We start from the raw sequence: 25,439 nt of genomic DNA, 5'->3' as shown, positions 1-25,439 counted from the left end.
CGCACCGCAAGCTCACTGTAACTAGAGAGAGCCAACGGAGACCCAATGCAGCCAAAAATAATAAATAATAAATAAATAAATTTATTTAAAAAAAAAAAAGAATAGGGTACTTAAACTGTTCTTTGTATGTATGTAGTTCCTGGAAAACAATGACAAGTTAGGAGTGTCACTTTTAATTAGCCTAGTCTTTACATCATATTAACAAATTAAGGAATAAAAACCATATGATCATCTCAGTAGATGCAGAAAAAGCTTTTGACAGAACTCAACACCCATTTATGATAAAAACTCTCCAGAAAGTGGGCATAGAGGGAACCTACCTCAACATAATGAAGGCCATATAGGACAAACTCACGGCAAACATCATACTCAGTGGTGAAAAACTGAAAGCATTTCCACTAATATCAGGAACAAGACAAGGGTGTCCACTCTCACCACTCTTATTCAACATAGTTTTGGAAATCCTAGCCACAGCAATCAGAGAAGAAAAAGAAATAAAAGAAATACAAATTGGAAGAAAAGTAAAACTGTCACTGTTTGCAGATGCCATGATGCTAGATATAGAAAATCCTAAAGATGCCACCAGAAAACTCCTAAAACCAACCAATGAATTTGGTAAGGTTGCAGGATACAAAATTAATGCACAGAAATCTCTTGCATTCCTGTACACTAACAATGAAAAATCAGAAGGAGAAATTAAGGAAACAATCCCATTTACCATAGCAACAGAAAGAATAAAATACCTAGGAATAAACCTACCTAAGGAGGTGAAAGACTTATACTTACAAAACTATACAACACTGATGAAAGAAGTCAAAGATGACATAAACAGAGAAATATACCATGTTCTTGGATTGGAAGAATCAATATTATGAAAATGACTATACCAACCAAAGCACTCTACAGATTCAATGCAATCCCTACCAAACTACCAATGACATCCTTCACAGAATTAGAACAAAAAATTTTACAATTCATATGGAAACACAAAAGATCCCGAATAGCCAAAGCAATCTAGAGAAAGAAAAATGGAACTGGAGGAATCGGGCTCCCCGACTTCAAACTATACTACAAAACTACAGTAATCAAGACAGTGTGGTACTGGCACAAAAACAGAAATATAGATCAGTGGTACAGGATAGAAAGCCCAGAGATAAACCCACACACATATGGTCACATAATTTATGACAGAGGAGGCAAGAACATACAATGGAGAAAAGACAGCCTCTTCAATAAGTGGTGCTGGGAAAACTGGACAGCTACATGTAAAAGAATGAAATTAGAACACTCCCTAACACCATACACAAAAATAAACTCCAAATGAATCAAAGAGCTAAATGTAAGACCAGACATTATAAAACTCTTAGAGGAAAACATAGGAAAAACACTCTTTGACATAAACCACAGCAAGATCTTTTGTGACCCACCTCCTAGAGTAATGGAAATAAAAACAAAAATAAACAGATGGGACCTGATTAAACTTAAAAGCTTTTGCACAGCAAAGGAAACCATAAACAAGACGAAAAGCAACCCTCAGAATGGGAGAAAGTGTTTGCAAATGAAACAACAGACAAAGGATTAATCTCCAAAATATAAAAACAGCTCATGGAGCTCAATATCAAAACAACAATTCAATTAAAAAATGGGCAGAAGACCTAAGTAGACATTTCACCAAAGAAGACATACAGATGGCGAAGACATACAGATGGCCAAGAGGCACATGAAAAGATGCTCAAAATCACTAATTATTAGAGAAGTGCAAATCAAAACTACAATAAGGTATCACCTCACACCAGTCAGAATGGCCATTATCAAAAAATCTAGAAACAATAAATGCTGGAAAGGGTGTGGTGAAAAGGGAACCCTCCTGCATTGTTGGTGGGAATGTAAATTGATAGAACCACTATGGAGAACAGTATGGAGGTTCCTTAAAAAATTAAAAATAGAACTACCATATGACCCAGCAATCCCACTACTGGGCATATACCCTGAGAAAACCGTAATTCAAAAAGAGACATGGGGCTTCCCTGGTGGCGCAGTGGTTGAGAGGCCGCCTGCCGATGCAGGGGACACGGGTTCGTCCCCTCGTCTGGGAAGATCCCACATGCCGCGGAGCGGCTAGGCCCAAGAGCCATGGCCGCTGAGTGCGCGTCCGGAGCCTGTGCTTCGCAACGGGAGAGGCCACAACAGTGAGAGGCCCGCGTACCACAAAAAAAAAAAAAAGAGAGAGAGACATGTACCAAAATGTTCGTTGCAGCTCTATTTACAATAGCCAGGAGATGGAAGCAGCATAAGTGTCCATCATCGGATGAATGGATAAAGAAGATGTGGCCCATATATACAATGGAATATTACTCAGCCATAAAAAGAAATGAAATTGAGTTATTTGTAGTGAGATGGATGGACCTAGAGTCTGTCGTACAGAATGAAGTAAGTCAGAAAGAGAAAAACAAATACCGTATGCTAACACATATATATGGAATCTAAGGAAAAGAATGTCATGAAGAACCTAGGGGTAAGACGGGAATAAAGACACAGACCTACTAGAGAATGGACTTGAGGATATGGGGAGGGGAAGGGTAAGCTGGGACAAAGTGAGAGAGTGGCATGGACATATATGCACTACCAAACATTAAAATAGATAGCTAGTGGGAAGCAGCCACATAGCACAGGGAGATCAGCTGGGTGCTTTGTGACCACCTTAGAGGGGTGGGATAGGGAGGGTGGGAGGGAGGGAGACGCAAGAGGGAAGAGATATGGGAACATATGTATATGTATAACTGATTCACTTTGTTATACAGCAGAAACTAACACACCATTGTAAAGCAATTATACTCCAATAAAGATGTTAAAAAAAAATAGACATGCACCACAGTGTTCATTGCAGCACTATTTACAATAGCCAGGACATGGAACCAACCTAAATGTCCATTGACAGATGAATGGATAAAGATGTGGCACGTGTATACAATGGAATATTACTCAGCCATAAAAAGAATGAAATTGAGTTATTTGTAGTGAGGTGGATGGACCTAGAGTCTGTCGTACAGAGTGAAGTAAGCCAGAAAAAGAAAAACAAATACCGTATGCTAACACATATATATGGAATCTAAAAAAAAAAAAAAAAAAAAAAAAAGTGGTACTGATGAACCTAGCTGCAGGACAGGAATAAAGAGGTAGGCATAGAGAATGGACTTGATGACATGGGGTGGGAGGGGGAAGCTGGGGTGAAGTGAGAGTAGCATGGACAAATATACACTACCGAATGTAAAATAGTTAGCTAGTGGGAAGCAGCAGCATGGCACAGGGAGATGAGCTCAGTGCTTTGCAGTGACCTGGAGAGGTGGGATAGGGAGGGTGGGTGGGAGGGAGGCTCAAAAGGGAGGGGATGTGGGGATATATGTATGCATATGGCTGATTCCCTTTGTTGTACAATAGAAACTAACAGTATTGTGAAGCAATTATACTCCAGTAAAGATCTATTAAAAAATAAAAAAGAATAGTGTGCTTAAACTATTCTTTGTATGTATGTAGTTCCTGGAAAACAGTGACAAGTTAGGAGTGTCACTTTTAATTAGCCTAGTCTTTATGTCATAGCTTCCTTTAATGCTTTTTACTATTATTTTAATTATTATAAGAAAAATTATTTTTAGGCTTTCTGCTAAGTAAGTAGGAACACTAAATTTAGTTGCTTAGTCGTATGTTTCTTTGGCTGCATATGGTTACGTTACTACTTCTGCTTTCCCCTCCCTCCTATCCCCCAGATCACTTTGCCTGTTGATTGTGGGAAGGGCTGAGAGGAAACTATTGCAGAGAAAGTAGGACTGATGGATCTACTAGAGAATGGAAGTGTCAGGGAAGGAAAGCACAGAGGATAATTAGGTTTTTTGCTTCATCATCTGAGTGAGGGTGAGTTGAGGGAAGGACATCTCTTGAGTTTGTGAAGACTTGGTGAATAGATTCTGGGGGAAAAATCAGTTGTGTTTTGGATAGTGTATTAGGTTTGAGATGTGAACAACAAAATAGAGATGGTGAGTACATAGTTGATTATAGGACAGCTCTGTAGTTGGCTGTAGCATTGAGTTTTAAGCAGTTGATTTCATGGTGCTGAATGTAAAATTTTACATTTTTGTTTCTCCACACTTTTCTATGATTTTATTATCATTTGCATTAACTACCCCTCCTAGATTTTGAATGTATTGTTTTAAAAATTGTGAGTAAAATTTGTTTAAACTTATGACAGTGAAATCTGGCATAGAGTACCATATCTTTAAGATGTTTTCTGTAATGAATACAGTGCTTTAAAAATAATTATTTTTATAAAAGCACATGGTGATACTTAAAAGTCAGATAGCACTAAAAGGTTTATGATGAAAAAGAATTTGTCAACTCACGCCCCCGTCCCCATCCCCTCCATACCTTCCCACACCAGAATCAAGCACCCTCAGTCCTTCTAGCCATTTTCTCTGGTATTTGCTTTTCTGTTGCTTAGTAATATAACATTATTTCTTTCTTCTTTTTAAAAATATTTATTTATTTATTTGGCTGCTCCAGGTCTTAGGTTGTGGCACGCAGGATCTTCGTTGCGGCACGCGGGATCTTTAGTTGGGGCATGCGGATTCTTAGTTGTGGCATGTGGGATCTAGTTCCTTGGCCAGGGATCAAACTTGGGCCCCCTGCATTGGGAGCATGGAGTCTTAGCCACTGGACCACCAGGGAAGTCCCTATAACAGTATTTCTTGATACATGACTTTTAGACATTTGTTGACTTCTGTTTATGGAAAATGAGGACTTGGAACTTCATCATTCACACATTTGCTCACTTGTCTTTCTCTCTTTATACTTATATCACAATATTTTGATAAACCAGTATTAAATATTTACATTTTTACATGTATTTTTTATTGTTGAGCCAAATATTACACTAAGACCACCACACTCTCTATATAAGCCTTTATTTCTCTTGGAGTTAATACCTATCTTACTTATTCAGTTGCCTGGTTTTCTATAGACCCATTGCTCCTTTTCCCCAAATGTGCCTGTATTTCTGTCAGGTGTTTATAAATAAAATTTTCCGTTTTTGTCCTTGATAGAAACCTATTCCATGGTGGCCTTTGGCATACTGTTTTATTTTGGAGTGGTTGTTCTTTAGTTCTTTTTTCTGCATTAGATTACTTATTTACTAAGTCCCATGTTATCTTTTTTGTTTGTTTTGTTTCCTTTTAATACCTTCCTAAGGAAGAGTGCAGAGAGATAAAATTTTAACTTTCTGAGAAGCTTTAAACTGTCATTTTACATATATATATATATATATATATATATATATATATGTATATATACTTGATTGACAGTTTAGCTAGGTAAGTAATTCTGAATTTTGAAGGCTGTGTGTAGTTTTATAGCTTTTAGCAATATTCCATTGTTACTTTGGAGTAAAAGTTCAGTGCTATTCTGATTACAGATCTTTTTTATGTGACTTGTTTTTTTCTCTCTGGAAGTTTTTTCTTTTTATTTTTTTGGCTGTGTTGGGTCTTCGTTGCTGCGCATGGGCTTCGTCTAGTTGCGGTGAGTGGGGGCTACTCTTCTTTGTGTTGTGCGGGCTTCTCATTGTGGTGGCTTCTCTTGTTGCGGAGCACGGGCTCTAGGTGCGCAGGCTTCAGTAGTTGTGGCACGTGGGCTCAGCAGTTGTGGCTTGCAGGCTCTAGAGCTCAGGCTCAGTAATTGTGGCACACGGGCTTAGTTGCTCCGTGGCATGTGGGATCTTCCTGGGCCAGGGCTCGAACCCTTGTCCCCTGCATTGGCAGGTGGATTCTTAACCACTGCGCCACCAGGGAAGCCCCTTTCTCTGGAAGTTTTTAAGGACCATTATTTCCAGGCTTTGCATTTTCATTATGGTGTGCCATAGTGTGGGCCTTTTTTCCCCTTTGTTAATTTGCATGCACTTGTTTCTCCCTTGTGGCTTCAGAGACTTGTTTCCTTCAGCAAAAAGAAAATGTTATTTTAAAATATAATTTCTACACCTTTTTTTTTTTCAGTTTTCACATTATTAACATTTGTTGGACCTTTTGGAGTAAGCTAATGATTTTCTTATTTTTTCCAATGTATATTTTGTCCCTTTGTCTTGCTTTTACTTTCTGTATTTGAACCTTCCTTTTTCTTTTTCTTTCTTTCTTTTTTTTTTTTTTTTTAATTTTGGCTGCACAGTGTGGCTTGCGGTATCCAGTTCCCTGAGCAGGGATTGAACCCAGGTCACTGCAGTGAAAGTGCCAAATCCTGACCACTAAGCAACCAGAGAACTCCCTGTATTTATTTTTTTAAACTGCGTTTTATTGAGATTTAGGAGAATATGGAAATAACGTGATCATTTTGTTCTATTTAACAGAATCAAAAATTTAGCACCGAATTTAAAATTGTTTGCATTTCCTGCTAAACTTAAAATTTTCTCTTTTGTTTTGACAGAGATGTTATGAACATAAACAGTACAGAAATGGATTGAAATTCTGTAAACAAATCCTCTCTAACCCCAAATTTGCTGAGCATGGAGGTAAGTGTAAATACTGTACACTTGCTTGTAAGCATAAGTAGGTAAGGCTTTGCTTACTTATCTGGTTTCACTTATTTGGGTTCTGTTAATCCCAGCTGCCTAGACTGTTTTCCAGAGAGAATGGACCTTCTTATCCTTGACTCCTGTGAGATGTTTAATACTAATACTTTGAATTTATTGTCAAGAAAATGATAACACAATCTACTTGAGTTCTGATTTATTCCTATTTCTAATATTAGCACCACAGGAAAGGCAAAAGAACCTAGTAAGACAAATATGCTAATTTAAGTTTAATAAATAAGTTTATTTAAAATGTTACAAGAAAATTTTGCTTGAGAACTTTGGTTGAGCTAGAGAAATTTTATTCCTTACAATAAGCTTATTCAGAAAGTATCCATTTGGGTCTTTGCTCATGAACCAGCACCTTCTTATTTAGCATTGTATCTTAATTAGTTTTTCAAGACAGTCATGTTCAAGACATGATTTTGAAAGTTACATAGCTTTTGCTTGTGTGAGGGTAGAAAATTGGACAGTGAGATGTTTGTAGGATAAACTTGTAAAGAAGCAAAGGAAAAATAAGCTTTCACAGGTCTGATTTGTAGTTAGGAAACATGGCTCTTTGTTAATTAATTTGATAATGTTCTCTTAGTATTGAAGAGGGAGAGAGCAATAGTTCCCTGTTAGCTATCTTTACTCTCGTGTACTTTCACTATAGTAATAAAATTGTTTAAAGATAGAAAGCAGTGAGAATAAAGTATCTAAAATTTTCTTTCTCCATTTCCTTGTTAAAAAATAGTTTTGGGGCTTCCCTAGTGGTGCAGTGGTTGGGAGTCCGCCTGCCGATGCAGGGGACACAGGTTCGTGCCCCGGTCCGGGAGGATCCCACATGCCGCGGAGCGGCTAGGCCCGTGAGCCATGGCCACTGAGCCTGCACATCGGGAGCCTGTTCTCCCCAACAGGAGAGGCCACAGCAGTGAGAGGCCCGCGTACCACAAAAAAAAAAAAAAAAAAAAAGTTTTGCTAGCCAGTTGGATATGAGGTTGTTTTATATTCATTCCAAAAGTATGCATAATGGTAATGTAACTTTAATTGTATAGTCACCATAGAGTTTCAGTACAGCAGAGTACCAACTTTCATTGTGTCTAAAATGCAATTTCCCTTCATATTTTAACATATCTGAAATCAGGTTGCATATGCAGTGTCATAATTTAATTGAAAATACTTTTTAACAGTATGTAAGTTATGATTTGTTCTAAACTTACAACCTGGGTTTTCATTAATTAAGACACTTGAAGTTGTTTCTTGCAAGAATAGATTTTACCTGTTTAACAACAAAGTGTTACTTTCTACAGTACCTTGCTAATTTGGCTACTTGCCAAATATATTTTGTTTGTTTGCTTCCTTTTCCTTTAAATTTATGCATGATTTATGATGATTTTATACACATTTTTTTCCTTCTTTTTTTTTTTGCTTCCATTTCTTTTTTTTTTTTTTTTTTTGCGGTACGCGGGCCTCTCACTGTTGTGGCCTCTCCCATTCCGGAGCACAGGCTCCGGACGCGCAGGCTCAGCGGCCATGGCTCACAGGCCCAGCTGCTCCGCGGCATGCGGGATCTTCCCGGACCGGGGCACGAACCCATGTCCCCTGCATCCGCAGGCAGACTCTCAACCACTGCGCCACCAGGGAAGCCCGCTTACATTTCTTTATCTATGTTTTACTATAAATGTTGACTTTTCCTCAGGATAATATGTTTAATCCTTATCTTTTATTCCTAGTTAATTTTTCTATAAATTTTAAATTGTAGTCCTAAAAGACAAATTAATCATAATGAATATTTTATATTCATTTGTGTTTCATAGAATATACATTGTGAAATTAGAAATATTGTTTTTCCCTTTCTGAAAATAAATATTTTCCTCAACTCTTTTTTAATCTGTGGATTGTGAATGACAGGTGTCTGACATCTTCTTTTACTTGTATATTTAATAGTAATCCCAAAGAATCGTTTTAAAATAAACTTATGAAAACCAGAAATGTAATTTATTTGTATATTTAAATAGTTGAACAGTGAATTTAACCTTTATGTAACTTGGGTTCACAGAGATAGTCTGTTTCAAGATAAAGTTTTTCATACTTTAAAGGAGTAATTTAATAAGGTCATGGAATTCCCCTGAACAGTAGGAAAATCATTTTATCTTGTTAGCATATGGATTACCAGATATTCATGCATTTTTGTATCTTTTTATCAAAAAAAAAAATCTAGGGAGGCCTACAGTATAGAAATATGTAGTTACTTCATTTGTCAATTTAACAAGTATTTTAATTCTGTAAATACCTGGACATTTTCCCAGGAATCTCCTTGAAGTTTTAAATATTCAGGATAATGTTACATTTGTTTTTGAGATTACGGTTACCGTTTCTGTTGTTGTTAGTTATCTTTAAATTCTTTTTCTTTTTTTCTTCCTTTTCTTCTTTTTCTTTTTTTTAAAAATAGAAACCCTGGCTATGAAAGGATTAACATTGAACTGTTTGGGAAAAAAGGAAGAAGCTTATGAATTGGTTCGTAGAGGTTTGAGAAATGACTTGAAGAGTCATGTGTGTATCCTTTTTGTATATTTAAGGGTTGGATTGTGGTGTCTTGAGCTAAGGCAGCAATTTGGGAGTCAGAAGTTTTAGATCTCTCTTACTGTGTAACTCCAGAGGAGATGGTTCCTTCTTCAATTGAATAATAGCAACTGCCTTCATTCAGGAAACATTTTTGTATACCTACCATGTTCTACCATTGTATCTAGTCACAGATAAATGGGACTTGCCTTTTAAAATATCTATGAAAGCTCTTCCCACACTTAAAAAAAAGGTACCTTGCAGATTTCATCATAGCATGAATTTAGAGAAGGATATACAATAAGGAGTATTAGAAGGCAGTATAGTATACTGATTGAGAGCCCAGGGTTTGGAGTATGCTTCACTTTGGTTTGATTCTCAGCTCAGCTTCTTTCTAACTGTGATCTTAGGGCTTAGTTTCCTTATGTGTTAAATGAGAACACTCATACCCACTTCACTGTGGTGGTGTAAAGATTTAACGATGCTTAACATAGTCCCTGATAATGCTGGACTGTGTGAGGTGAATTTTATTTTATTTTATTTTATTAAGGGAAGTGTGAGAGTAAGATCAAGTACAAATGTCTGAGGGAAGATAGAGAAAAAATTGTGGGTTACTGTTTTTTAAATAGTTTTAAACAAATATTTCTTTACCTATTTTGTTGGCTAACACGATGAAGTGCTGAAACACTTAGCAAATTTTCAAGTGTTAGTCTGGAATAATGCAGACTAAAAAAGATACGGATTTTGCTGTCACGGATCTTATAGTCTAGTGAAGGAAGATACTTGGTAGAAGCTTAACACTTCTGAGTATTACATAAAACGTTATAATTTGTTCAACAATTATCACTAATCCAGTAAAGCAGAAGTGAGTGAGTTGAGAGTAACCAGAAACTGAAAAGGTAAGCAAAGGATTAATTAATAAGATCTTGTAGATACCTTTTCGTCATTTTAATGTTGGTGCGGTGTTCTGTTTGTACTTGCCATGCTTTATTTAACTGGGTTCCTCTTGATGAACATGAATTTCTTTAAATTTTTAGCAATGTTAAACTCCTTGAGGATAGATTTTTAGAAGAAGAAGATTCAAGGCAGTTAAAAGGTGTTGCAGTGCTCAAGAGAGTTGATCAAGTCCTGAAATGGGGGTGCGGGGAATAGGAAGGTAGGTAATGGGTGCCAGATTATGAAGGGTATCTAGTCTTTTTTAAACTTTTTTAAAACCATGTTCCAGGCTTTTTAAAACCATGTTCCAACCAACTGAGAAGATTTGTTAACCTTTACTTTGTCATTTGCATTATGAAAATGAAGATTATTTTCCAAATAAAATTTATAGCATTATATATGTATTTTCAGTTATACATGTCACCCTAGAAATTCTGTATTTACTGACTCTGTTAAGGAGTGTAGAAGTTGTTAGATTGAAAAGTTGGAATCTGATCTGAGAAACATTACTCATTTCTGGAAAGGGAAGTAGACTTTTTTTTTTTTGATTGTGTGTGTTTTAGAAAGGTTACTCTGGCAGGTGAGAGTAAAAGCAGAGAGACTGAAGGCAGGAGGATGGGTGACTTGCAGTAATCAAGATCTAAAGTGAAAAAGACCTGTATTAGGGGAGTGGGATTATTTACATATTTTCCCCCTTTGTAGCACAGTTTTACAACCTACTGTAATTTTGCTTACTTATCTGTATCCCTTACTAGACTTTAAGTTCTTTGAATAGGAGACTGTCCATTTTGGCCACCTGCACCCAAAATTTAAGTGGTTGATTTTTAGAAACTTTATACTGCACTAAGGGTCTGTCCCAAGGACCTTGTTAGCTAAGGAAAAGAAAGTACACTTGATTTAAAACAATTACATGTCATGGATATCCATTCCCTCTTTTTCCTTTTAAAAGTAAAGATAATTCTTAATATTTATTGAGCATTTATTTTTGCGCAAGCCAGTGAATACTTTATATGTTATTCCATTTTGTCTCCAAACTGCTGCGCTTTGCTGTATAGCCTTTCTGTTTATTTATATTTTATAATTGAGGAAACATAAGATTAAATTAATTTGTTTAAGGTCACAGAGCTAATAAGGCAGGCTAGACCTGTTTTCTCTGGCTCAAAGAGCTGTGCTTTTTTCCCCCACTGTATCAAACTACCTTCTGTCTTTATATTCTCTCTGTTTTTTAAGCTTGTAATTTTATAAATAGATGTAGTTTTCTGAGTTTCATAGAGAATATTATTGGAACTTTATTTCTTGACCTGGAGGTTGTATCCTTAACTAAATCCTTTAGGTTGGCATGTTTATGGCCTTCTGCAGAGGTCAGACAAGAAATATGATGAAGCCATTAAGTGTTACAGAAATGCGCTAAAATGGGATAAAGACAATCTTCAAATCTTAAGGGACCTTTCTTTACTACAGATTCAAATGCGAGATCTTGAGGGTTACAGGGTAAGTAGAGAATTTTTTTATTCTAAGGAGGAAATATTGTTTAAATATTTAAAACTTTTTTTGAGTACTTTCTGATAACAAGTTTTCCATTAAAAAAAATTTAATTGAATCTTGCTCTCTTCTCCCAGTAGTGATTGTGTTTATGACTAGACTAATCAGATTTAAAAATTATTTTACTGTGAGACAGAGTTGGATTACTGTATAAGATTGAGTTAATCAGTTCAGTGAAAAATTAACATTTATATATATATATTTTGTTTGTTTGTTTATTCTTTTTACCTCCATAGAGACTAATATTCTGTCTTAGTAGCTACATTGTGTGTGCAGCGGGGTGGGGGCTTCCTTCCAGTTTTATTCAAATATAATTGACATACAGCACTGTATAAGTTTAAGGTGTACAGCATAATGATTTTGTTTACATCATGAAATGTTACCACAGTGTTTAGTAAGCATTCATCATCTTATATAGATACAAAGTAATAGAAAAAGGAAAAATTATATTTGTTCCTGGTGCTGAGAACTATTAGGGTTTACTTTTGTAACAGTTTCCACATATAACATACAGAAGTGTTAATTATATTAATCATATTGTACATTACACCCCTAGTACTTAATTTATCTTACAATTGGATGTGTGTGCCTTTGACCACCTTCATTTAATACCCTGTACTCCCCACCGCACTCCCATTCCCACCTCTGGTAACCACAAATCTGATTTCTTTTTCTCTGAGTTTGGTTGGTTGGTTGGAGTTTTAGAAGTTTAATTGCCCTGTGATGCACAGCATAGTGTTCTATATTTTTCTGCATTACAAATGATCACTACTGTAGCTATATTTTAACCCTTAAATCAGTCTATTAAATCAGATTTATTTAGTCCCTCTTTTTTTTTTTTCCATATAGTACCTGTTGAGTTGTCTTCTATAGATCTTACCTCAGTAGTTGGGCACTGTATTAAAAAAAAGTGTTTTTTTCCTTTGTACTATCTTTTTTTTTTGAATTTTATTTAATTTATTTTTTTTATACAGCAGGTTCTTTTTTTTTTTTTTTTTTTTTGGCGGTACGCGGGCCTCTCACTGTTGTGGCCTCTCCCATTGTGGAGCACAGGCTCCGGACGCGCAGGCTCAGCGGCCATGGCTCACGGGCCCAGCCGCTCCACGGCATGTGGGATTTTCCCGGACCGGGGCATGAACCCGTGTCCCCTGCATCGGCAGGCGGACTCTCAACCACTGCGCCACCAGGGAAGTCCAACAGCAGGTTCTTATTAGTCATCAATTTTATACACATCAGTGTCTACATGTCAATCCCAATCGCCCAATTCAGCACACCACCGTCCCCAACCCGCTGCGGCTTTCCCCCCTTGGTGTCCATACATTTGTTCTCTACACCTGTGTCTCAACCTCTGCCCTGCAAACCGGTTCATCTGTACCGTTTTTCTAGGTTCCACATACATGCGTTAATATACGATATTTGTTTCTCTCTTTCTGGCTTACTTCACTCTGTATGACAGTCTCTAGATCCATCCACGTCTCAACAAATGACTCAGCTTCGTTCCTTTTTATGTCTGAGTAATATTCCATTGTATATACGTACCACAACTTCTTTATCCATTTGTCTGTCGATGGGCATTTAGGTTGCTTCCACGACCTGGCTATTGTAAATAGTGCTGCAGTGAACATTGGGGTGCATGTGTCTTTTTGAATTATGGTTTTCTCTGGGTATAGGCCCAGTAGTGGGATTGCTGGATCATATGGTAATTCTACTTTTAGTTTTTTAAGGAACCTCCATACTGTTCTCCATAGTGGCTGTATCAGTTTACATTCCCACCAACAGCACAAGAGGGTTCCCTTTTCTCCACACCCTCTCCAGCATTTGTTGTCTGTAGATTTTCTGATGATGCCCATTCTAACTGGTGTGAGGCGATACCTCATTGTAGTTTTGATTTGCATTTCTCTAATAATTAGTGATGTTGAGCAGCTTTTCATGTGCTTCTTGGCCATCTGTATGTCTTTGGAGAATTGTCTATTTAGGTCTTCTGCCCATTTTTTGATTGGGTTGTTTGTTTCTTTAATATTGAGCTGCATGAGCTCTTTGTATATTTTGGAGATTAATCCTTTGTCCATTGATTCGTTTGCAAATATTTTCTCCCATTCTGAGGGTTGTCTTTCGTCTTGTTTATGGTTTCCTTTGCTTTGCAAAAGCTTTTAAGTTTCATTAGGTCCCATTTGTTTATTTTTGTTTTTATTTCCATTTTTCTAGGAGGTGGATCAAAAAAGATCTTGCTGTGATTTATGTCAAAGGGTGTTCTTCCTATGTTTTCCTCTAAGAGTTTTATAGTGTCTGGTCTTACATTTAGGTCTTGAATCCATTTGGAGTTTATTTTTGTGTATGGTGTTAGGGAGTGTTCTAATTTCATTCTTTTACATGTAGCTGTCCAGTTTTCCCAGCACCATTTATTGAAGAGGCTGTCTTTTCTCCATTGTATATCCTTGCCTCCTTTGTCATAGATTAGTTGACCATAGGTGTGTGGGTTTATCTCTGGGGTTTCTATCTTGTTCCATTGATCTATGTTTCTGGCTTTGTGCCAGTACAATATTGTCTTGATTACTGTAGCTTTGTAGTATAGAATGAAGTCAGGGAGTCTGATTCCTCCAGCTCTGGTTTTTCCCTCAAGACTGCTTTGGCTATTCGGGGTCTTTTGTGTCTCCATATAAACTTTAAGATTTTTTGTTCTAGTTCCATAAAAAATGCCACTGGTAATTTGATAGGGATTGCATTGAATCTGTAGATTGCTTTGGGTAGTATAGTCATTTTCACAATATTGATTCTTCCAATCCAAAAATATGTTATATCTCTCCGTCTGTTGGTATCATCTTTAATTTCTTTCATCAGTGTCTTATAGTTTTCTGCATACAGGTCTTTTGTCTCCCTAGGTAGGTTTAATCCTAGGTATTTTATTCTTTTTGTTGCAATGGTAAATGTGAGTGTTTACTTAATTTCTCTTTCAGATTTATCATCATTAGTGTATAGGAATGCAAGAGATTTCTGTGCATTAATTTTGTATCCTGCAACTTTACCAAATTCATTGATTAGCTCTACTAGTTTTCTGGTGGCATCTTTAGGATTCTCTATGTATAGTATCATGTCATCTCCGAACAGTGGCAGTTTTACTTCTTCTTTTCCAATTTGTATTCCTTTTATTTCTTTTTCTTCTCTGATTGCCGTGGCTAGGACTTCCAAAACTGTGTTGAATAAGAGTGGTGAGAGTGGACATCCTTATCTTGTTGCTGATCTTAGAGGAAATGCTTTCAGTTTTTCACCATTGAGAATGATGTTTGCTGTGGGTTTGTCATATATGCCCTTTATTATGTTGAGGTAGGTTCCCTCTATGCCCACTTTCTGCAGAGTTTTTATCATAAATGGGTGTTGAATCTTGTCAGAAGTTTTTCTGCATCTATTGAGATGATCATATGGTTTTTATTGTTCAATTTGTTAATATGGTGTATCGCATTGATTGATTGGCATATATTGAAGAATCCTTGCATCCCTGGGATAAATCCCACTTGATCGTGGTGTATGATCCTTTTAATGTGTTGTTGGATTCTGTTTGCTAGTATTTTGTTGAGGATTTTTGCATCTGTATTCATCAGTGATATCGGTCTGTAATTCTCTTTTTTTTTTTTAGTATCTTTGTCTAGTTTTGGTATCAGGGTGATGGTTGCCTCATAGAATGAGATTGGGAGTGTTCCTTCCTCTGCAATTTTTTGGAAGAGTTTGAGCAGGATGGGTGTTAGCTCTTCTCTAAATGTTTGATAGAATTCACCTGTGAAGCCATCTGGTCCTGGACTTTTGTTTGTTGGAAGATTTTTTTTTTTTTGCTGTACGTGGGCCTCTCACTGTTGTGGCCTCTCCCGTTGTGGAGCACAGGCTCCGGACGCGCAGGCTCAGTGGCCATGGCTCACAGGCCCAGCCACTCCGCGGCATGTGGGATCTTCCCGGACCAGGGCATGAACCCATGTCCCTTGCATCGGCAGGCGGAGTCTCAACTGCTGCGCCACCAGGGAGGACCTGTCAGAAGATTTTTAATCACAGTTTCAATTTCATTACTTGCGATTGGTCTGTTCATATTTTCTATTTCTTCTGGGTTCAGTCTTGGAAGGATATACCTTTCTAAGAATTTGTCCATTTCTACCAGGTTGTCCATTTTGTTGGCATAGAGTTGCTTGTAGTAGTCTCTTAGGATGCTTTGTATTTCTGCGGTGTCTGTTGTAACATCTCCTTTTCATTTCTAATTTTATTGATTTGAGTCCTGTCCCTCTTTTTCTTGATGAGTCTGGCTAATGGTTTATCAATTTTGTTTATCTTCTCAAAGAACCAGCTTTTAGTTTTATTGATCTTTGCTGTTGTTTTCTTTGTTTCTATTTCATTTATTTCTGCTCTGATCTTTATCATTTCTTTCCTTCTGTTAACTTTGGGTTTTGTTTGTTCTTCTTTCTCTAGTTCCTTTAGGTGTAAGGTTAGATTGTTTATTTGAGATTTTTCTTGTTTCTTGAGGTAGGCTTGTATTGCTATAAACTTCCCTCTTAGAACTGCTTTTGCTGCATCCCATAGGTTTGGGGTTTTTTTTTTAACATCTTTATTGAAGTGTAATTGCTTTACAGTGGTGTGTTAGCTTCTGCTGTATGACAAAGTGATCAGCTATACATATACATATATCCCCATATCTCCTCCCTCTTGAGTCTCCCTCCCACCCTCCCTATCCCACCCCTCTAGGTGGTCACAAAGCACCGAGCTGATCTCCCTGTGCTATGCAGCTGCTTCCCACTAGCTATCTATTTTACATTTGGTAGTGTATGTATGTCCATGCCACTCTCTCACTTCGTCCCAGCTTACCCTTCCCCCTCCCCATGTCCTCTTTTCTTAGAGTAAGTAGATCAGTAAGTAATAAAGGGTACCAGGTCTTAACCTTTTAAAAAATTACAAGATTATCTTGGAAGCTTCATTGTGCTTCTTAAGAAATACATTTTTGCTTCTGTAAAGCTACACAATATGGATGTTTGAAACTATTTTCTGTTATGATTTCTATCCTTGTGTTACAGGTTGCTCTGTGTTATGGGGTAAATGAACATGATCTTTTTAAGAAGCGTTTACTTTCATTGTAAAACTAAGAAGAAGTGTTTTTTTCCCCTCTTAAAGGAAACGAGATATCAATTACTTCAGCTTCGACCTGCACAGAGAGCATCGTGGATTGGTTATGCTATTGCTTACCATTTATTAGAAGATTATGAAATGGCAGCAAAGATTTTAGAGGAATTTAGGAAAACACAACAGGTAACAACCAGAAGTCATACCTAGTAAACTAGGTCTTATTCTTAATATAACTAAAAGAAAGAAGCGTATATAGCCTTACTAACTTTTCTTTTGAAATAGTTTCAAACTTACAGAAAAGTTGCAAGAAGAGTACAAAGAACTCCATATAGAAGTTCACTCACATTAACTAGTTGTTAATATTTGATACATTTACTTACAGTCTCTATATTTACTTAGCTATTTAATTTTTTTCCTGAAACATTTGAGAGTAATTGTAGATACCATGCTCTTTTACTCCTAAGTGCTTCAGTGTGGTATTTCCTAAGAATAAATTTATAGTTGTCAAATGTATAGATACTGCTGTATAGATTATTAAAAAATTAGGAAATTTAACATTGATAGACTGTTATTATCTAATCCACAATGCATATTCAAAATTTACTAATCGATCTGTTTATATCCTTTCTAGGACTTTTTTTTCCATTTCAGGATCCAGTTTAGAATCATAACTTACATTTAGTTGTCATTTCTCTTCAACCTCTTTTAATCTGGAAGTTTCAAAGGCTTTCTTTGTATTTCATGACATTGGTAGTTTTGAAGAGTCATGGCAGTGCTTTCGTAGAGCGTTCATCAATTTAGATTTATTTGATGTTTCCTCATTATTAGATATTATGCATTTTTGGCAGGAAACTACAGAAGTGATTTCAAGCCCTTCTTAGTTCACCACATTGAGTCACGTGGTGTCTGTTCCATTTGATTACTTGGTTAAGGTGGTGTCTGCCAGGTTTCTTCACTATAAACTTGTTATTTTTTTTCTCTTTGTATTTAATAAACAATTTGAGACTTTATGAATAGTCTGTTCCTCATCAAACTTTCACCACTAGTTTTAGCATTCATTGATTATGATCCTTGCCTGAATCAACTGTTCCTATGATAGTTTCAAAATGGTGATTTTTCTGTCTTATTCCTTCTAGATTTATTTGACATTCTGTTCTTAAGTAAGAGCTTTCCTTTCTCTCCTATTTATTTATTATATGTAAGGACTTAATGGATTATTTTATTCAGTGGGTTATAAGTTAATATTGACATTATTTACTTAGTTGCTCCCTAGAAAGATATTTAGAAATTTTAAAAAATGAATTTTGTTCATCATATATTATCCTTTGACTTCTTATATGTATTTGAGTGTGTGAACAATTTTCTAATATGAAAACAAAATTCTTACTGTTAATATTCCTTATATCCATATATAGACATCCCCTGATAAAGTGGATTATGAATATAGTGAACTCCTTTTATATCAGAATCAAGTTCTTCGGGAAGCAGGTCTCTATAGAGAAGCTCTGGAACATCTTTGTACCTATGAAAAGCAGATTTGTGATAAACTTGCTGTAGAAGAAACCAAAGGTAATTTTTTTAAAGAGTGTAATTTATTCTGGTATTTAATTATGACAAAGAGCAAAACTGAAAAATCTAGTTGCTACTGATAGTTGCATATAACACAACTTCTTGATTTGATGTCAAAATCTATTTCTTACTCATGCACTTTGAATAATTTGTAATGTGGGAAAATACACATTCAAACAATGGATATTGTTATAGGAAAAAAAATTGTGAACAATAAATCATTGAATGAAGTGACTCAGTACAATATTTTCTCTTTAAGTATCTTTGATCTGAAAATACTGTAGAGTTTGATTAAGACACTGGAGGCAATTGCTCAATTTTATAAGACAGGATTTTCTTCGAAACTGCTTATTGGCAAAACTGAATGTGTACAACACATTTCTTTATTGTCAGTGATATATATTGATAAATCAGTCTTTACTAAAGTGCTTATGGGACATTCCTAGGGTTCTTTATGGTTTATCTGAATATCTCTCTGAACATAGAACATGAATTGAAACCAGAGATTCGGGTTTATATGTGTGGATTAGGGTAGGAGGATGGGTAGATCCTTAAATAAAGATCTCCAGTTCTGCCGTTTATTAGAGGGTTGAGAAGAAGGAGTCTTTGTAGTTTTAAAAGTTGAGGAACTGATTATGGAAAGTGAAAGAAAAATAACAAGTAATTGAGAATATGAGTACTTCCTAAGAATTGCCATCTGAAATTGAAATATTCCTTTATCTTTGTGAGACCAGGCGACTGAAGTTTGTTGGTTTCAGATTTCTTTGGCTTCCCTTGAAGTTGAACACTAGAAGGTGTGGTATCTGTGTGCAGAGTGGGTGTAGCCACCATTTGTTTGATGAACTTCTCAGCAGAGGATAATGCTGCTGGCAAGAAAAGAATGGAAATCTAAGGCGCCTGGAGCTCATTTGTGAGCTGTAGACCCAAGACAGCCCTCTCGCACTTGAGTTGATCATCCCTTAACAGTCTGTTAGTTATAAAGGAGGAGGCTTCTGCCTTATTGGAAAGATCACGAGGTTGAAAAAACTAGTTTGAGTTCCTTCATTGGCTACTAACTAGCTAAATGATGAGGGGCAAGACTTGAGCCTCAGTTTCTTTACGGAAATATGTGACATTGTTCAAAATACTCTTAAGTACATTGTTTTGTTTTATTATTTTTATAACTTTATTAGGGAGGAAGAATGACAGCTCAAGCTGAGGACTCAGAATTGACCCATGGATTTAGCAATTTGGAAGTTACTGATGACCTTAACAAAAAAACGTTCTGAACATTTGGAAGGAGGGTAGTAAAAGCCCAAACAGATCAAGTAGATTTAAATGAGATTTAAGTAGAGGAATTGAAGATAGCATGCATAAATGATGCATACAAGTAGTTTTGCTGTATAGGAAACACCTATAGGGTAGTGGTGGATGGAATGTGTTATAGGATCAAAAGAAGATTTTTACAGCATTTGCTTATGCTCACTGGATAATGAGACAGAATATGCAGTACAGTAGAGGGTATGTGATCTAGTGGATAAGTTGAAAGGTTGGGCTTAGATAGCAAAATGAATAGTTCATCCACAGTAATGAGAGATGGTAGAGTGTATGGGCAAGTAGGTGTGTCAATGTAGTGGGTATTTGGGGGTTCTCTTCTAGTTGCTTCCATTTTCTCAGTGAAATAGGAAACAGAGCCATCAGTTCGTTCCACAAAATATGTTTTGATATCTCCAGTGAATCAGGTATTGGGGACAGGGTATATAAAAAGAATAGAAGGGAACTAAGAGTAGAATCATCAGTCGTTGGATATTCCAGTAATAAAAGGCATTGATGTTAGTTGGTGGGTAGTCAGGATAATTTAGGAATTTCCTGGCGTGGGTGAGTGGGCATAGTTAGGCAGAAAGTTTCATTGTTAATTCTTATACCATCAGTTCCTTCTACAAGGGAAAGGTGGGTAAAGATTAAGGGAAGGAAATGTGGATGGATGTAGCGTAGGGGAGAAAAGTTGCAGAATATTATTTATGTTTTTAATGAAGTAGGCTTTTGGTTAGTGTAGAGCTGACCGTTAACTTTGGTGCTGTTGACATTTTGGGACCAAGGTGTTGGAGGTGGAAGTCTCCTGTATGTTGCATAATGTTTAGCAGCATTGGTAGCTTCTACCTGTCAGATACCGTAGCACCTGCTTCCCTTACCGTGACGCCAAAAATGTCTCCAGATATTGCTAGATGTCTCATGGATGGCAAAAATGCACCTGGCTGAGAACCACTGAGGGTGTAAACATTAAAAATATGGGCTCATTTAGCTAAATTGCTTGGGTTCAAATCCTGACTCTTAACAGTTAACTATCTGAAAGACCCTTGACAAGTTTACTTATGTTCTCTGCTTTAAAATGACACCAATAATAGTAACCTATCTCATAGAGCTTTGAGAATTGAATTAAGTAATGCAAGTGAAACATTTAAAAGTCACTTTCACTCTCAGTAAGTGTTCATTTTTATTATCTGATAATAGAAAGGGTGCAAGGGTGAAGTCCTGGTTTGAAAATAATACCTTTAGTAAATGGGAGCCCATTAAGGTAGGGAAAAGGATTCCTGAGCAGTGCTTGAGGCTTGTGTGAGTTTGGAGCTCATATATTTCTAGCGAAACCAGTGCCTCAGTCCATTCATCTGCTGACTTCTTTTATGCGAAGGTGTACAGCAAGCAAGCAGTTGGGATGACCCAGGCCTTAAAATTGGTAAATGAGGGAGCCTAGGTTTTGAGATTAGTTTTCATATTTGGGGCTGCTAATGTCATTCAGGGATGAGATTGGTCATGCAACCCAGAGAGGACAGCAGTGAGCCTACAGGTTGCTGAAAGGCGTGAAGAAAAGGGAACGGTTTTCCTCTAGGGTTGGAGGGTTGGATTAGTGAGACAAGAAGAAGAAAGTCAAAATAGTTAAGCTTAAAGCAAGATGCATATTTGGTAGTTGGAAGAGAGAAAAAACAGTAGTAGGAAGAGAGACAATGTGGCCATGCTTATGGGCTGCTAGAGCACAGTTGTTTCCTAGTTGATTAGGGCATCATAAGGTTAGGGTATTGGATTGGGGCATTAATCTGGATTTTGAAATTGTCCATACGTTGTCAGGAATACTTGAGTAGTAGATGATGGCTTGGTGACTGTGTTCAGTGACCTTGAGAGAGTAGCCTGGAGTTAGAAAAATACCTGAATAAATTGAGGATGTGAAGAGGATGACATTTCTACACATGAACTTTCAGAAAGGAGGGACAATAAAGTAACATGGTAAATAGTCTTGTTGAAAGGAATTGAGAACTCAGGAGGATACCAAATCTACCCACTTCCCAATATTGAAGAGGTTTTAAGAGAAAGTTTGAGGAAAACTTAAAGTTACAATCAGAAGATACTTAATTTAATTTGTTTTTTATCAGGGGAACTTCTCTTGCAATTATGTCGTTTGGAAGATGCAGCTGATGTTTACAGAGGATTACAAGAGAGAAATCCTGAAAACTGGGCCTATTACAAAGGCTTGGAAAAGGCACTCAAGCCAGGTAGCATTGGTTAAAACTTACTAAGTTTTAATTGCTTCTTTTGTTAATATATATTGTGTTAACTCAGTGAAAATCGTAACTAGAAGAACTGGTTAAGAATTGGTTCAGGGACTTCCTTGCTGGTCCAGTGGGTAAGGCTCTGCGTTCCCAATGCAGGGGGCCCAGGTTCAATCCCTTTTCGGGGAACTAGATCCTACATGCATGCCACAGCTAAGAAGTCTGCATGCCACAACTAAACATGCCTCAACGAAGATCCCGTGTGCCTCAACTAAGACCTGGCACAGCCTAAATAAAGAAATAAATATTTTAAAAAGAGAAAGGTTAACAGGAGAAAAACTAGTTAAAAAAAAGAATTGGTTCAAAATCTGAATATAGAAGTACGTTTGTGAACTTCCGTTTAATATGGTAGACTAAGCGTTTTCTGAAACCTCTCTCCTACTACAAGTTCAAAGAAAGTTGTGAAAAGAATTTTAGAAACAAGTTTGAAAAATCTACAAATGCACAGCAGCATCAGAAACATGAAAGGGAAATGTAGAAATGGATATGTCTCCCCAAAGGAAAGACTTCTGTGATAACCTGTGGCTATAGCAGAGTGGCCTGGCAGGAGCAAGTGAATGTTGCCAAGCTGAAAGGGAAGCACTGTTTCCTATGTGGGAGGAAGGACTCAAATAAACTTGGTCCAGAGACACTCTTCTCCCCAACCATTCTCTCCCATGAATAGGACCTACTTGTGAGGACAAACCTAGAAACGTGTCATCTACAAAAAGGCAGAGTCTTTAGCCAGGATGATCTAATTTGAAGCGAAGTTTCCCACAAGACTGATAGTGAACTGTTCCTGGTACATTGATAAATGTGAGAGAAACCTTGTACAAAGAATGTCATCCTCTGTAGTAACACCAGCATTGGAAAGGTAATCATCAGTGCCAGCCATAGGGAGAGTAGAGATCATAGAGAAGCCTAAGATGAAGAGAGGCAATGAAATATGCATAGTTAAGAGAAAGTGCCTGTTAGGAATCTGGGAAATGAAAAACCTACTTCTTGATGTGGCATGAAAATCTTAATAGATTAAATATAAGGGGCCACAGCTGAGGAAAATTAGTGAAGTGAAAGATTGAACAAGGAAAGTTCTTACCTGAGAGTAAAAGAAAATATAAAAGAAATATGGAGAAATGGAAGATAGAGGATAAATCCAGAAGCTCCAAGATAAATCAAAGGAGAGGAGTTAGAGGAGAGGCTGAAGAGAACATTGGAGAAGCCGTAGGTGGAAACATAATAACTGAGCCTTTCTTGGAACTACAGTAGAGCAGGCAGATTTTGAAAGGCCACCTAAAGCAGAGCAGGATAAGGAAAACTGTATTTTATATGATTATAGGTTAAAATATGAAAATATTAGAAGTATTCTAAAATGATTGTTGATATATTTAGGTGGTTAGATTATGAATAATTTTTCCCATGTTCAAATTTTCTGTTTAATATGGTAATTTTTATATATTTTCAGAAATTTGTAATTTTCTAGAAAAATATGTTCTAATTACATATGAAAAAAATTTTTTTGGGGTTTGCAGCTAATATGTTAGAACGACTAAAAATGTATGAGGAGGCCTGGACTAAGTATCCCAGGGGATTGGTGCCAAGAAGACTGCCATTAAACTTTTTATCTGGTAAGTGAGAATAATTGTGAAGGAATGAAAATGGTGTGGTGATATACAGTATCTTTCCTTGGTTTTAAATATATGAGTATGCATGTTAAGATTTTAATGTATGCATTTTTAGAGTTGTCTGGGTACATGTAAGTCAACAGGATTTTTTTCTTCCAAGGTGAGAAGTTTAAAGAATGTTTGGATAAGTTCCTAAGGATGAACTTCAGCAAGGGTTGTCCACCAGTCTTCAATACTTTGAGGTCGCTATACAAAGATAAAGAAAAGGTAAAGCAAAATACAATGGTTCTGTTTGGTTTTGTGTTTTGACTATCATTTCTTTGCTCAGTATTTGGAATAATTGGTTCTTGGCTACCTGTGCACATAATATACACAGTGTGAATCTGCTAAGAGTCTTCCTAGCTTGCAGTTTAAATGCTTCTGTGCCTCTTATTTCCTTTTCATCCTCTGCTCTCTTTAGTTGAATAAATTACTGCTTATTTGTTCTGTCTTTTGTTTCTGATGTGTACTTTTTAGTGAGTCGGTACAGGGATGAAAAGTTGGTAAGGTATTGATTTCTTCAATATTTTCTCTAATTCCTGCTCATGGGGAAAGTCAGAAGTGATTTTTTTTTTTTTTTTTTGAACTAAGTTGAAGCTTAGTAATCTTTCTCCTTTTTATTTGGTAGAAAAAAATTCTGTCAGAAGAGTTTGTTTGCTGTCCCAGTAAGTCAGCTTACTCTTTCAGCTACGTATTACAGTATTCAAAACGCTGGTTAAAGGGTGTTTTAATCTTTTTTTCTTTGGCCGCACTGCATGGCATGGGATATCTTGGTTCCCCAACCAGGGATCGAACCCGTGCCCCCTGCAGTGGAAACGTGGATTCTTAACCACTGGACCACCAGGGAAGTCCCAAGGGTGTTTTAATCTTAATTTAGATTATTTTGTTTATAAGTACAGTGGCATCAGACATGTTGGCTGGGTTTAAAAAAAAACACCTTAAAGGTGGGACAGATTAAACGTGCCAAACATTTAAACCTAAAGCATATAAAGGGCACTTATTCTGCGAGTCTTTTGTTGAAAGGTCCAAGATATGGGCTTTATTGATGACTTTCACCTTTTTCCCCTTGATTAAATCACATTGATAGAAAATGGTATTTTACTTCTAGTTTTGGTACAGTGAGAACGTGATGCTTGTGAAGCAATCTTGATTGTAGAATCAAGATTGTTATGAGTTTTCCCTTTTTGGTTGTCTTTTTAAACCTAAATTGGTAAAAAATGTCTAATTTATCTGTGAGTCTTTCCATGGTATTTGACTTAATAGAAGCAGTTCTTTCTTTTTGTTCTCATTTCTTAAGTTTACATAATATTGAATTAAATTCTGCAATGATGATAATGAATGCAACTAATTCAAACAGGTTTGGGAAAACAAACCCCTTAGTAAGCATGTAGCTCACCTTGTGGAAGAAGAACATGGGTGCACCAGAATAACCTAGCTGTGGCCATTCAGTCCTCACAGTTTTCTGAGGTGATGGAGAGAGCTGGTGTTAACCTGTCGAATCAGTTAAGTTGAGGTCATTTAAGAGAGCTTCTGTAGTAACAAATTCATTATAGATGGATTAAGCAAAGAAGGGAATTAATAAACTAAAAGTATTCACAGATCTCTTACGAAGCCAGGAGTAAGTAGTACAGTCATGACTCAGGAGAGACCAGAACTGGGACAGCCACTCACTCTCCTGGATCTCAGAAACCCACCCCATGGTGCCATGCTTCTCTTTTACTGATGCTTTCCCCATGGTGATGAAATTGAGAGTGGATGCTGTCATATGCTTGTGGAATTTCTCTTTTTTGCACAGTATTTAATTCTTGATTCCTGAAGTGCAGATGTTAACTGTGAGTGTTATTTATGTGAATTGAGGTAAAAATGAACCAAGATAAAAAATCATCCCTAACATTACCTCTTTCTGTCCAGCCTTTTCCTGATTTCTAA

At 36.7% G+C, this 25,439-nt stretch overlaps 1 protein-coding gene across 2 annotated transcripts in view; it reads left to right on the top strand.

Moving 5' to 3' along the window:
- NAA15 (N-alpha-acetyltransferase 15, NatA auxiliary subunit) overlaps positions 1–25,439 on the top strand; it is a 77,801-nt gene that overhangs the window by 19,562 nt on the left and 32,800 nt on the right. For both annotated transcript variants that reach the window (XM_082611305.1, XM_082611304.1), the window contains exons 2-9: positions 6,460–6,544; positions 9,039–9,143; positions 11,418–11,575; positions 16,769–16,903; positions 18,136–18,289; positions 21,694–21,813; positions 23,379–23,474; positions 23,632–23,738. In XM_082611305.1, coding sequence (XP_082467431.1) covers positions 6,460–6,544; positions 9,039–9,143; positions 11,418–11,575; positions 16,769–16,903; positions 18,136–18,289; positions 21,694–21,813; positions 23,379–23,474; positions 23,632–23,738 — 960 coding nt within the window. The remainder of the gene's footprint in view (positions 1–6,459; positions 6,545–9,038; positions 9,144–11,417; positions 11,576–16,768; positions 16,904–18,135; positions 18,290–21,693; positions 21,814–23,378; positions 23,475–23,631; positions 23,739–25,439) is intronic.

The sequence above is a fragment of the Mesoplodon mirus genome (genome assembly GCF_964341445.2).
Source record: "Mesoplodon mirus genome assembly, chromosome: 2".
Classification (NCBI taxonomy): domain Eukaryota; kingdom Metazoa; phylum Chordata; class Mammalia; order Artiodactyla; family Ziphiidae; genus Mesoplodon; species Mesoplodon mirus.
The sequence above is the reverse complement of the archived record's forward strand: the minus strand, read 5'-3'. Positions and strand labels throughout refer to the sequence as shown.